Below are 12,905 nucleotides of genomic sequence, written 5' to 3'. Positions count from 1 at the left end.
AGAGAAGGAAGGACTTAGGGGGAATAACGGATATGAAGGGATGATTTGGCAGTGTTTGTATCTTGTCCGAAGCCAATAGGACGATTGTAAATCTTGTAGTCTTATTGTTGTCACATTAAGCCATCCATCATGAGTGACATGTCATGTTCTATATTTCATATGCTGGTTTCTATAAAAGGTGTGCTTTTGTCTATATTCAGGTGATTCATTCTTGTAAGACTGCCGCTTCTCTTTCTTCCTCCTCCCCTGTGAGTGCAGTCGGTAAAGCGACTTCCTTTTTGGAATATCTCTTGATCGCCCATCTAACACCATAATAACCAAATAGGATAGCTGCGAAACAACCGACTATAGCAGCTCCTATAAAACCTGATTGATCGTTTGCCTATAACCATAAGCATCACCAAACAGGAGAATTAGCTTAGTATGGATACGGGATTGACAATCGTGTCATGATGGCTGTATTGAGGAGCATAAGAATGAGAAGGAGAAATGGACTTAGACTCACTCTGAACCATGCTCTCCACCAACTTCCAGCTAATCCGCCTCCGTCTGGATCTTCAGCAGCTACAGTACATTTGTTACAATTTTCACCTATTAATCCCATCATCGTAATTAATGATATACTAAACGCAAACCGTCAGCACCGACTTGAGCAATTGCTCAAACTACTTTATACGACTTGGGGAATCGGACAAAGAACGAGTATCAGTACGAATGACTCAACTCACCTTAAAGCTACTATTATAGAAAGGAGAGTTAATATTATAGATAAATTTGACATTGTGTTTGTTTTTACTCTAATTATTCTATCTTGTCTATCATTTCCCGTATTTCTATTGATGTGCGGTGCCTCTATATCTCTCTCATTGGGTGATTTCACTGAATCTTCTCGGTTTTGATTCTGTTCTCTTTCCAGTATTTCTATTTCACCGGTACCTTCAGTCGCGTCATCTTCTCTTCTACCTTCAATGGACACCATTGCTTCGTTCACATCTGGATTTGTATTGGAAGACGGCAGAACAGGGATAACGGTCTCTTCGACCAATGTCGATTTACTATCCGGATCGATATCTTGAAGTAGAGACAGTTTACCTTCTGGAGTATCGGTCGAAGGCGTGGCGTAGGCGTATAACATCAAGACGGAATCTAATGAATCGACGAGTGACATTCCTGCTGTAAACTACTGATAATGTCAGCATAGGCGCTTAAGACAGAAAGAAGGGACCAGAAGGAGGGTTTGAGAGTGGAACGGAGAGTGGGAGCACGTCTATTCTTCCAATTGACGATGCATCAAGTTGGATATATCGTTTATGGTCGAGCAATATAATACAAGCTACTTACAAGGAACTGAAGGACGAGACCGCAGACCACTAAGATCAGCTCGTTGTAAGAACCCGTTGAAAAGTCTAGAGCGAGATCCTAGCTCACCGGTAATATAACAATCTTTCCATGATTTATCTCTTGACCACTTGGACCTCTTTGAGCGATTGCTGAGATCGCCAATAGAGCTATTGAAGAAGCTGTATCGAAACCTTTGTAGGTTTACCATGACATTCGTAATAAGGTCAGCAGGTTTTTGAGATCAGATGCCATGAAGATTCACTATACGGGTTTATGGAAAAGCGAAAAGAAAACGAGAGGATACTCACCGAATCCAAATAATATACCAACGGGATACATCTTCCAACTCCTGTCAACTGCTCTTAATACGGGTCTGATGATTCTGACCATACATCCACCTCCATGTATCTTGGTAGGATCTTCATCCTCAATTGGTAAACCTAATTTCTCACGTCGTTGAATTTCCCTTCTCTGTCTTATAGCTCCAACCAAGAAATAAATGTTGATACACGCTATCAGGAATAAGAAGGATGAAGATACTGATGCTCCTATTATACCCCCGACCGAACCGACCTCTATGAGTGAAAGGTTAGGTGAGGATAATCAGCGTGAGTCACTCGTCTAGATGTGAAATCCCAGAGAAGAGAAGCGATTTGCGGAATGAATACTATTAGCCTTGAGAACAGGAATTCAACGTACTGTCTAATTTGTCGTAAATGTCCACACTGCAATGATACCAAATCTGATTCAGCTTCTTTGGTATCTTGGTGATATCACGATCTTACTCACCTGATCGCTATAGCTATATTGACAACTATAACGATAGTGGAATGACCAAGTGAGAAGAATAATCCTAAATATCCCTATACAGGTCAACTATCATTGTATCAAGAAAGAAAAGTGATTTCTCACTTACCACAAGTAATGGGTAATTGACCTAGACTGACCAATTGTCTAGTTGCATTATCTATAGCTGAGATATGATCTGCATCGAGACCTTAGGGATATGCCACATCTCATTAGCCTCTGTTCATATCCTGTGACTTGAGTCTGTTAAGATAAACTCACCATGCCTCAATCCTATCGTCTAATTTACGCACGGACATGGAATCAATCAGCTTATCGGTCTTGTCTCTATTACAGAAATCATTCATTGATATCTCGAATGGTAGCTCACCCATGCAAGCAGTGCCAATGCCAATAGTCCATCTGCATCTCTGAAACAGATCCCAGCCGCTATCCAACAGATGGCATTGGCCAATAACTCTCCAATGATGAGTAGTAAAGCTCGTCCGAGAAGTGTTAATCTTCTGGGAGATCCATCCGGATGTCGAGCCCATTCAGGTATCACCTTTCCCACTCTCATCTCGGCTCCTCGAACGCTTATTGAAGTGGCTTACGTGAGTGTTTAGATATATGACAGATGGAAATCTTGTTCGAATTCACGCCCAACCTTTTCATCCCTCTAGCTGACAATATTTCTTATCAGTCGATTGCATGCGGCGGTTAATTTATTATCATGGGCTAGATGTATCGAATCAGAGATCAACAAATAAAATCCAACATAACCGCGTTTACCGCACGTACCTGTTCCTGAACTCTGAATGGTGTACATTAGTGCAGCGGAGATTGATGGTATCTCCATAAATATATATAGATATCTGGACATTCCCGACGTCGTGAATTGAGCATCAAACGAAGGTTGTTCATCAGCGATAGTAGTCTACTCATCGAGTATACCAGAAAAGTGAAGAAGCATAAACATGCCTCCATTACAATTTTGGAAACCAGGTACAGCTGCTCCGGGTGAGTCTTTATCATATCATCCCGTTGAACAGTTGAAAAACAACTAAAACTTGCTCGAAACACTTAGGATCTTCGCTTGATCGAGACAATGAAGCGGAAGGATCACTTCTTCCCTCGACAATCTCCCAAAACGCTCATCTCTCGTTAGAAGCTCAAAGACAAAGATTACCGATATATAAACATCGGGAAAAGCTCTTATGGTGTGTCGAGAAATATAAAGTTGTTATTGTAGTTGGTCAGACAGGTTGCGGAAAGTCCACTCGTGAGTATTGGTGTGCTCTGGGTCAAGACTCAAACATCCGAGGGTATCAACTGACGTTTATCCTGAGTATCTAGAACTACCGCAATATCTACATGAAGCAGGTTGGACGTCACAAAATCACGTAGTGGCTTGTACACAACCTCGGAGAGTTGCAGCCACCAGCGTTGCTACGAGAGTCGCTGAAGAAGTCGGCTCTGTCCTGGGTGACGAGGTAAGCTTCCTCCAAGTCGTTCGATTTTGAAGGTTGACATTGACATCTGATGCGACGTTGTCACACAGGTAGGATACAGTATTCGATTTGAAGATCTATCTGCACCCACTCGAACAAGAATAAAATACCTGACGGATGGAATGTTATTTCGAGAAACCATGGTGGATCCTCTGCTGAGCAAATATAGTGTCATAATGGTCAGCTACCTCATCATTGGAACCTTGGAGAATTCAAAGAAATAGCTGATGACTGGCCTGATAGATCGACGAAGCTCATGAAAGAGGTGCATACACAGACTTGTTACTTGGTTTACTCAAGAAGTAGGTGGACAGAACCAGCTATTGTTTGATTAGGGTGAGAATCTTATCTAACTGATCTACACAAACAGGATAATGAGGAAAAGACCTGAATTGAGAGTTATTATATCTTCTGCCACGATTGATGCGTGAGTCAGCCTCATCTGGTTTTGGTGAGCAATTTGAGCTTACTTTCTAATCGTAGAGAGGACTTCTTGGAATACTTCAACACCAATGCGGACGGCTCTGACCGATCAAAAGACGATGCTATTAGTGAGTCGAGTGGTCTAGTAAAACACAATCGTCTGTTAACAGGGTCTGAACAGTCGTCAGCCTAGAAGGGCGAATGTTCCCTGTGGAAGTCTGCTATCTCAAGGAGCCATGCTTCGACTATGCGGAAGCAGCTGTGCAGACTGTCTTCGATATCCACATGAAAGTATGTAGAACCTTCACTTGTCTGCTCCTTGGCCATGTTTTCCGTTCAGTCCCGGGGAAGTGGTGCTGACAGAAAGAGAATCAGGAGCCTGCTGGGGACGTGCTAGTATTCTTAACAGGAAGAGAGGAGATCGATCAAGTTTTACAAGAAGTCACAGACAGGATACAAACGTAAGATTCTAGCGTTTATCTACATGCCATTACCTCTAGCTGAATATCTGTATTGCATGATAAGGCTCCCAAAATCAGCACCACAAATATTAGCTCTTCCGTTATACGCTACTCTGCCGCCCGAAGAACAAGCTTTGATATTCGATCCACCTCCCAGAGACACCAGAAAAGTCATCTTTTCAACAAATATAGCAGAAGCGAGTGTTACTATTGAAGGGATCAAATACGTGGTCGATTCCGGATATGTCAAGGTGAGTGCATTGCTTATACGAGTATACGCAAAAGGACCTTTATATGCCATGGTGGCAAGTCTTTGCTTAAATCACGATCACTTGGATTTCGCGACACAAGGCTGACATATTTTTCAGCTAAAAACATTCAATCCTCGAACATCAATGGACGTGCTCTCCATTGTACCGTGTTCCTTAGCTTCTGCGAATCAAAGAGCAGGACGAGCAGGTCGTACGTCACCAGGAAAATGTTTCCGTCTATACCCATCATCGGTTCTGCCGATACATAATCCCTCTTCACCAATGCAAATAACGACACCACCTGAACTCACTCGATCAGATATTGCCTTATATCTATTACAGCTCAAAGCTCTAGGTATAGATAACCTAGTGAAATTCGACTTTATGTCTCCTCCACCATCACAGATGATGATTCGGGCTTTGGAATTCTTATATTGTCTAAAAGCATTAGATGCGGAAGGTAGATTAACCAGGCCGATGGGAGAAAGAATGGCTGAAGTTCCTTTGGATCCTATGATGGCCGCGATAGTGAGTTACTCTTCCTGCGCTTCTGATCGATGTCAGGAGCTACATTGGTTGCGGAGATGAGACTCTGATGACTCGGTATCATAGCTACTGAACTCTCATGAGTTCAAATGTGGAGAAGAAGTGTTGACTATAGCAGCAATGACTTCAGTGCAGGTGAGTCCAATGTGTTTTGCTTCCGGTCAAAAGTGGCTTACCGAAATTGTAGAACGTATTTAACATGTCTGAAGGTGGTACCAAAGGTATGATGTCAGATCTGGAACGGAGAAAATTCACTGCGGAAGAAGGGGTGAGTTATCCTAATTTAACTCACTGATTCTCAGGTGTTGACTGATAAGACGATATCTAGGATCATCTCACTCTCCTCAACGGTCAGTCAAGTGGAGGTCTCCGAATCGTGACGAAACTAGCTGATTCTGTTTGAACTCAAAAGCATATAACGCGTTCATCCGTTTAGGTCAAAATAACAAATCATGGTGTGGGAATCATCGACTAAATCACAAGGCTTTATCTAGAGCCGTATCGATCCGAAAGCAACTGAAGAAATACGTGGAAAGGTTCGGTATTCGAGTTGTCAGCTGCGAAGGTGATGCCAAGAGATTGAGAAGATGTCTAGTTACGGGCTATTTCAAAGTGAGTCACAACTCCCTGTTGGTGACGTGAATGAGTAGTTCCAATTGACGAGAGTGCGTAGAACGCAGCTAGGATGTTGCCCGACGGTACATATAGAAGTGCAAGAGAAGGAGCTGTAAGTTTGCCAAGGTTGAAAACCCTGTTCTTGGTTTCACCACGAGGTGAGACATCTCTCGATTTTTACTAATGATTTTTGCCGACTCAGACACTGCACGTTCATCCATCTTCGGTCATGTTTACCAGGCAACCTTCCACCGGATGGGTGATCTACCATGAGGTAGTAGAGACCACTAAAAGCTTCATGAGGGATATCACTGTTATAGAAGAGGATTGGCTGGTTGAACTTGCGTGAGTATAGCCCTTGTTCGCACCGGTAAATTCAGCCTGGAAGCTGATTCTGAAAATTAGGCCGCATTTCTACGAATTCAAGGGTGGGGGATTGAAGAAGCATTTTTAGCGCTGCAATTATAATTGTACTACATATGTGCAATCACAAAACTTGACCTGTTGTATGCATCTACGATCGACACACTGAGATTGAGAGGCTAAGTGGTAATGCCAGTTTTGATCTCTGTACAAACGAATGCTTAACAAAAGAGATATTTCATTCTGGAAAAAAGTGACCGAGGATCTCATGACATCATCACTTGCACGAATCGATTATTTTCGAACGTTTTTTTTGGGAAAGCGAGACGGAGCGGTAGGAACATATCTCTTCTGGCATTGACTATTCTAGCTCCTTCAAGACTTCTCTGTCCCATTATAATACACTAATATAGCAAGCAGCTTGTGCGCAAGTTGACGAACAATCTCCTAAACGAGTCTAACCGTTCTATTCCTAAATTCTTTGACAAAATCACCCGAAATGGCCTCATCTTCTCAACCTAGACGACACTCGCAATTTCGACCTTGTATAGATTTACATCAAGGGGTAGTAAAACAGATTGTAGGTGGAACGTTGGATTTGGTCAATGAGGACGGTCAAGATAAAGGTCCCAAAGAGAACTTTGTAGCTACGTGAGTAATTTCCTACATTTCCAATTTCATTTTCACTCTTTTAGCTTCTCGGTGTCCATCACATATATCAATGAGATGAGTGACCTATCAAACCAGTCTTTCCTTTGTTCCTTGCATTCTGAGAACAGAGTAGGAACTGACTTGAGCGCATATTTAGTCATCCTCCTTCATTTTTCGCGAACCTGTACAAATCAAATGGGCTGACAGGAGGACATATAATTAAGCTTGGTCCAAACAACGATGAAGCCGCTCAAGAGGCTTTGACGAGTTGGAAAGGTGGGATGCAAGTTGGCGGTGGAATCAATGAGGATAACGCAAGTGAATGGCTGGAGTATGGTGCTGAAAAGGTGAGTTTGAGTATTATAGATGATAGCGCACAACCCCACTCAAGGACAAAAGAGTTCAATGAAAGTGAGGAGGTGATAGAGACAAAAGGCTGACATGTTCCATCCTCCAACAAAAGATCATAGTGACTAGCTACTTGTTTCCTTCAGGCAAATTTGATGAATCTCGCTTGAAGAGAATATCAGATAAAGTAGGTAAAGATAAATTAGTCGTTGATATCAGGTGAGTGAGACTGAGCCCAAAATGGGTTTTTCCAAATGTGTCCGTAATTCCGAGATCCGTGATGCCGTTCTTTTCGGTTCTCAAATACAGGAACCTCAGCTGACTCGTTGATTTTTCTGTTCTGTGATGCCAGTTGTCGAAAAAGGGAGAATGGCTGGATAGTAGCTATGAATGGATGGAAAACACTCACAGATATGTCCGTGACTGCTGGTAAGTAAAACTTCTTCGGTTCTCGTTGACCTTTCCAACCCGTCTCCGTCTCAAGTCGCCCTCAAAGACAAGGAGAGAAAACTGGGATCGTTCATCGCTGGGTCCAGGTTGACTTCGAAAAGATACTGATGTTTTGTACACCGAACAGAATCGATAAGATTGATTGAACAATACTGTTCAGAGCTTTTAATCCACGCTGCAGACGTAGAGGGCTTATGTCAAGGAATAGATGAAGAACTGGTCACTAGTAAGTTGATTCATCTCATCTTGAGTATCCCCTCTCACTTTATGTCTGAATATCAGGACGATTGCTAATTCTGCTATTGTTTTTTTTTCCACATAGAATTAGGTGAATGGGTAAACATACCCACCACTTATGCTGGAGGCGCCAAAGGTACATATCACGTTCCATTGTCAATCTCCCTCATGCTTCTTGTATGCCCATTCCCAAAGACGGATCAAAGCTAATCTGATCGAAATTGACCATTCCTTCGTAGATATTTCAGATCTCCAATTAGTGGATCAACTGTCAAATGGGAAAGTGGATCTGACATTTGGTTCATCACTCGATCTATTCGGCGGTACAGGTGTATCATTTGCAGAACTCGTTCAAATTGATAAATTGGCAAAAGAACTTTCCAGACAGTAGATCTCCAGTAACCTCTTGCATCCAAGAAGAATTTAGTATAGGGACAATAGGACAATTGGGATAATCAGTGGCAGTCTACATGTACATCTTACGCCATAGGCAAACCGTCTAGAATGATTGTATATAATGAAAAAATATGCATTGTATTGCGTTTACTACATGAACTGTGATTGTTAAATGCAAAAGTGATGACTAATCCTCCCTAGGAGCCTTTCTCTTCTTCCCTTTACCCTTCTTACCGAATGAAGGTGTTATGTCAACCTCTATACAATCACCGATGGGTGCATCCGTTGAGTACTTGCCATTGCCATTGACACCGTTCAGCTTTTTGCTGATAGGCGTAGAGACAGAAAGTTGTGATGGAGAATCCGCATGTGATATATGTCCATTCACTTTCTCTGCGACTGTTGTCTTAGGTATGTTATCGGAAACTGATTCCACAATATCGTTTGTCAGTTGCCTCCAGATGCTACAGTGAACGAGGCTCGCCAACTCACCATTTCCCAAAACTTCTCTGAAGAAGACTTCCAATTCTTTGATCTCGTCGGCATCGACCTCTTTTCCTTTATGGATCTGGACGATAGATGTGTCCAAATCAATTCTGTTTTCTTCTTGATACAGAATTCCGTCATCTTCGATTCGATTTTCTGCAAGAGCAGGAGTGGCCAAATGTCCCGACAAAAGTTCGTCCATGAATGCGTCAAACAATAATCCTGTAGAAGGCATAGTATGACTAGGTCCGTTGAACACATCAGACGGCTTTCCTTTACCTGCTATTTGTTGTTGAAGGGCTGTAGCAGTTGCAGTATCGGTCAGAGAGGGCTCAAGTGAAAGTGAGTCGAGGAAAGCATCTTTGCCAAACATTTCTTGCCAAATTGACAAGCCTTGTATTTGAGAGGCAGTTGCCACATTTTTGGCAGACAAAGGAACTGTTGAATGAGCCAAGTCTCCAAAGCGGAAGATCTCGCCCGAAGGCGAAATACCAATAAGATGGAGCGATGAAGAGGATTCAGACGGTGATGGAAGTATATGCAGATGTTTGACAGGATAGGAGATGGCCATCGTTCGTAGGGGTAATGAAGATGAAGGAGAAAACATAGTAACATCCGTTTTGTCGTCTGATGCCGAAGAAGATGTGAGGAAAAACCCATTGGCAATTACAAGGTTTTGCACATTTTGACTTGACTTTGACCATGCAACTATGGCAGTACGTCAGCTGCTGCTATCGGCATGTCACATGTTTCAGACTTACCTTCGCAAGATAGCAAGTCCCAAGAAACGACGCCGTTATTTCGTCCTGCGCCCACAAGATACCTGCCTTCGTCGCCTACAAAGCCAATTCGTTCAACGTCGACACCAGCTGGGGCATCGAAGACCTTCAGTAATACGTTACTCTCGATGTCCCAGAGGGTAAGTACAGGGCCGTGTGCAAGTGCGACAATGGTGCCATCTGGGGAGAATGCCGAATCGTAAATGGGCATGCCTCTATAATCGAATGTTGACCGACATGACCAGTACACTATGTCACGGTCAACGATTAGCATTGATTTCTACATTGGATAATCAGTCATTTGAAGAAATGTAAGAATCGCGCAAACCCCTCAGAGGGTTGAAGAAGAAGAGTGGTATCCTCATATATCCGAAGATTATAGGACTGTTGAGCTTGTAAAATTGTTCATCCTAGGGGAATGCGCGTAGAGGAGAGAGGACGATGTAAAACAGTCAACCAAAGAGAGGAACGCCAACTTACATTCAATAAGCGGGGGCTTTTTGATCGCCACTTTTCCTGTTTCCATTGAGACGCAAGTCAGCAAGATGCCAAGAGGGAACATAGGAAAGCATGCGGGAAAAGAGATAGTATCAGGATTGCAGAATTTTAGTCGCCATTACCCCGAAGGATATCCGAATAAGGATGACAGTGAATGTGAAAACGTTTCTCATCTTTGAAGAGTAGTGTTGAATCATGAAACAAGCAGGAAGTGAATACTGGAGGTACGAGACTTACCTTGCTGAGATTTTTTGGATTGTCGGACTTGCCATATTTTGGCCACACCGTCAGCGGAAGCAGTCAAGAGGTAAGGCGTAGGCAAGATGGATGAATTAGAAGAAGTTGTAGACGTCTGAGAGATGGGTGAGAAAACGACGGATACGATGTCGGACATGTCATGCGGTCGAGGAAACTGGGTGTTGACGAAATATCTACATATACCATTAGCTCTATGTCCAGACTATCCCAAACATAAAGTAGCTTACTTGTCATCCTGCCACTTCCACAATTTGAGATTCTTGACAGCACCACCACCTTCCATATCGTCGCCTTTCCTGCTTTCAAAAGTGGCCATCCAGAGGGATTTGCCGTCTTGTGAATTTGAGAAAGCAACTTTCTCCACTGAGACTGGTTCCAGCTCTTTCTCGTCTCGACGACTGACACGATTGGATGGTGCCACCTCGAGATCAAAGAGAACGGAAGAAGCTATAGGGTCAATGAATTGCAAGGTGGAGGGATGAGACGAGGGGACGACCAAAGCGGAGGTGGAAGGATGAAGCGAAGACGGGTATGAGGAAGTGCTCGAGGTGGGTCGTAACGGATCTAATGAAGTTCGTGAGCACTACTGCCATGTGTGAACAGAGGCGGTGCATTGGCTCACCCAGTCTAATCCCTTGTCCAACATTGTTGATATGACCTGAAGCTGATCCAACTCGAATGACGGCACCATCTGCTAAGCTCATCCACCATTCTTCCTCACCAAGGCGAGTGGCGTTTCTCACAGCCAGACTGATGATGGGTCTCCCGCCCAGACGAGGGATATATTCTCTCTTGCCAGAAGCAAGGTGCCATTGCACAAGTACACTTTCCTCGCCGACAGACAAAAGTTGTGATCCAGATGGAGTGAAAGCTATTGCTGACACAGCATGAGCATGCCAGTGAAGTGATGTTGTAGGTAATCGCTTCTCTGTCTCGGGAAGCAACGCTTTGTTAGGATCTCCTGATCCACCAATCATAGCCTGAGCAGCTGTATCAACTTGCTTGAAAGCTTGGGCCAGACCATGCCACAAACGGATGACACCTTTTTGATCACCTGTAGCAAACCATTCTTCTTCACTTGAGGTAGCTAAGGTTTTATCAGGACAGAAACTACCGCAAGTGAAGGACTGATCGGATACGAATTTGACGCATGTTGGTCGATTTTCCCAAACGCTTGAACCTGTTGCAGAAGCAGTAGGCATCCGGTAAGTGTAAGCCTTCGTGGCGGCAAGAGCAACTAGGTAAGTCGATCGAGGGGACATGATCAAAGCCGCTGGATGAGCAGAGAGTTTTCCAACCAAAGAAGGGGATACGGAACCAGCGAAAGGTACACGCAAAATTCGGTAAGAAAGTTTAGTTGCTATGGACAAGTGGTCAGCTTCTGTCTTTTCTGTGGAAAAATCTCAGGACTTACCGGAACCATCTTTGCTATGCGATACTGCAGCGAAGATCCACCATTTACCAGCCACTTCACCAAAGGCGACGTGTTGTACGTTCGCTTGTAGTTCTGTGAACTTTATTGTTCGAACAAGTCGGCCTGCCACCCAATCCCAGATTTTGATTGTCCCATCCTCGGCAGATGAGACGATCTGGAAAGGATTCACAGGCGACAGATGAAGCGAAGTGATGGGTTTTATATGTCCCAGTGGGTGAGTGGACGAGAGTGTGGAAAGACGATTGAAAGCAGGAGAAGTCGAAGAGTGGATATGAATAGAGGTGTGAGTCACGGTAAAGTAAAATCTGCGCGGTAACGTCAGCTCGACATTTCATGTGTCAGATAGCCACATGTCTAGCTCTCAGCTTACCTTCCATCGTTGGACCAAACAGGAGGTATGCCTGAAATCTCATTCTGAGCAACGGGGATTGCATCCCACAGACTATCGTCTTTTCGCTTTACTGGATGATGGGTTGTCTGCCCGTAGGTTCCACTGCTCGAGCCTTCACCATTAGGCAATTTCTTTACCTTGGGATGCCTCTTCTGTTTTCGCTCGGATTTCTCTGAAGAGACTCCATTGACAGGTGTGATTGTACTACGGAATTCAAGAGCTCTCTCCTTCCCTTTGGGTGAGGGTATGATACTGGCTCGAGAAGGAGTGACGATCTCGCCTCCTAAAGAAGGTAATTGACTCCTTTTCTTACTCCCACTAGCCTTTTGGCTCTGGGGAGTAGATTTTAGGACATGAGAGGAAGGTGAGCCATACTTTTCTGCCATCGTGGCATTGGTAAGGTGTAAAATTGAGAAGAAGAAAAGTTCAGAAAAGGATTGGAGGGGAAGAGAAAGTTTCATGAATGACATTCCATCCATTGTTGAAAAATTCTTTTGGTCCAAAAAAATGGGTGGTTTCGTTTGCCACGTGCTGTAGGATGATTATTTTATATTAGGGGCATTTTATTTGATTTTATCCCAATTTATCCCAATTTCACCTGGACACCTTCTTTGTTTCCCCGTTCACTCACTCGGCTGGGTGTTGGGAAAAAAAGTCATCTTGTGCACATTGGATCATT

General features: G+C 43.6%; 4 protein-coding genes across 4 annotated transcripts; 2 read left to right on the top strand and 2 right to left on the bottom strand.

Annotated features, from left to right (window-relative positions):
• Window positions 1-205: 205 nt before the first annotated feature.
• Window positions 206-2,707, bottom strand: IL334_003960 (uncharacterized protein; the record flags this gene model as incomplete). The annotated part of the gene is made up of 10 exons (XM_062935683.1): window positions 206-382; window positions 506-623; window positions 729-1,180; window positions 1,429-1,532; window positions 1,650-1,916; window positions 2,041-2,066; window positions 2,131-2,194; window positions 2,258-2,338; window positions 2,410-2,428; window positions 2,519-2,707. 10 exons carry the CDS (start codon window positions 2,705-2,707, stop codon window positions 206-208), a joined length of 1,497 nt encoding a protein of 498 aa, XP_062791734.1.
• Window positions 2,708-3,104: 397 nt separating this feature from the next.
• On the top strand, window positions 3,105-6,388 carry IL334_003959 (uncharacterized protein; the record flags this gene model as incomplete). Its single annotated transcript, XM_062935682.1, has 18 exons — window positions 3,105-3,147; window positions 3,215-3,409; window positions 3,484-3,620; window positions 3,689-3,817; window positions 3,882-3,940; window positions 4,009-4,065; window positions 4,122-4,189; window positions 4,243-4,352; window positions 4,437-4,522; window positions 4,587-4,773; window positions 4,891-5,301; window positions 5,386-5,454; window positions 5,507-5,587; window positions 5,648-5,669; window positions 5,732-5,931; window positions 5,993-6,046; window positions 6,137-6,279; window positions 6,340-6,388. 18 exons carry the CDS (start codon window positions 3,105-3,107, stop codon window positions 6,386-6,388), a joined length of 2,100 nt encoding a protein of 699 aa, XP_062791733.1.
• A 408-nt stretch (window positions 6,389-6,796) lies between these two features.
• IL334_003958 (phosphoribosylformimino-5-aminoimidazole carboxamide ribotide isomerase) lies at window positions 6,797-8,374 on the top strand (the record flags this gene model as incomplete). Its single annotated transcript, XM_062935681.1, has 7 exons — window positions 6,797-6,948; window positions 7,106-7,295; window positions 7,412-7,515; window positions 7,649-7,725; window positions 7,874-7,972; window positions 8,069-8,119; window positions 8,223-8,374. The coding sequence occupies 7 exons, from the start codon at window positions 6,797-6,799 to the stop codon at window positions 8,372-8,374; spliced, it is 825 nt and encodes a 274-aa protein (XP_062791732.1).
• Window positions 8,375-8,566: 192 nt separating this feature from the next.
• Window positions 8,567-12,612, bottom strand: IL334_003957 (uncharacterized protein; the record flags this gene model as incomplete). Its single annotated transcript, XM_062935680.1, has 9 exons — window positions 8,567-8,805; window positions 8,872-9,573; window positions 9,627-9,893; window positions 10,125-10,160; window positions 10,380-10,573; window positions 10,628-10,964; window positions 11,023-11,760; window positions 11,815-12,140; window positions 12,206-12,612. The coding sequence occupies 9 exons, from the start codon at window positions 12,610-12,612 to the stop codon at window positions 8,567-8,569; spliced, it is 3,246 nt and encodes a 1,081-aa protein (XP_062791731.1).
• Between the last annotated feature and the right edge of the window lie 293 nt (window positions 12,613-12,905).

Source organism: Kwoniella shivajii, chromosome 5 (genome assembly GCF_035658355.1).
Source record: "Kwoniella shivajii chromosome 5, complete sequence".
Classification (NCBI taxonomy): Eukaryota; Fungi; Basidiomycota; class Tremellomycetes; order Tremellales; family Cryptococcaceae; genus Kwoniella; species Kwoniella shivajii.
Note: the sequence above shows the minus strand (reverse complement) of the source record. Positions and strands in the feature narration are given on the sequence as shown.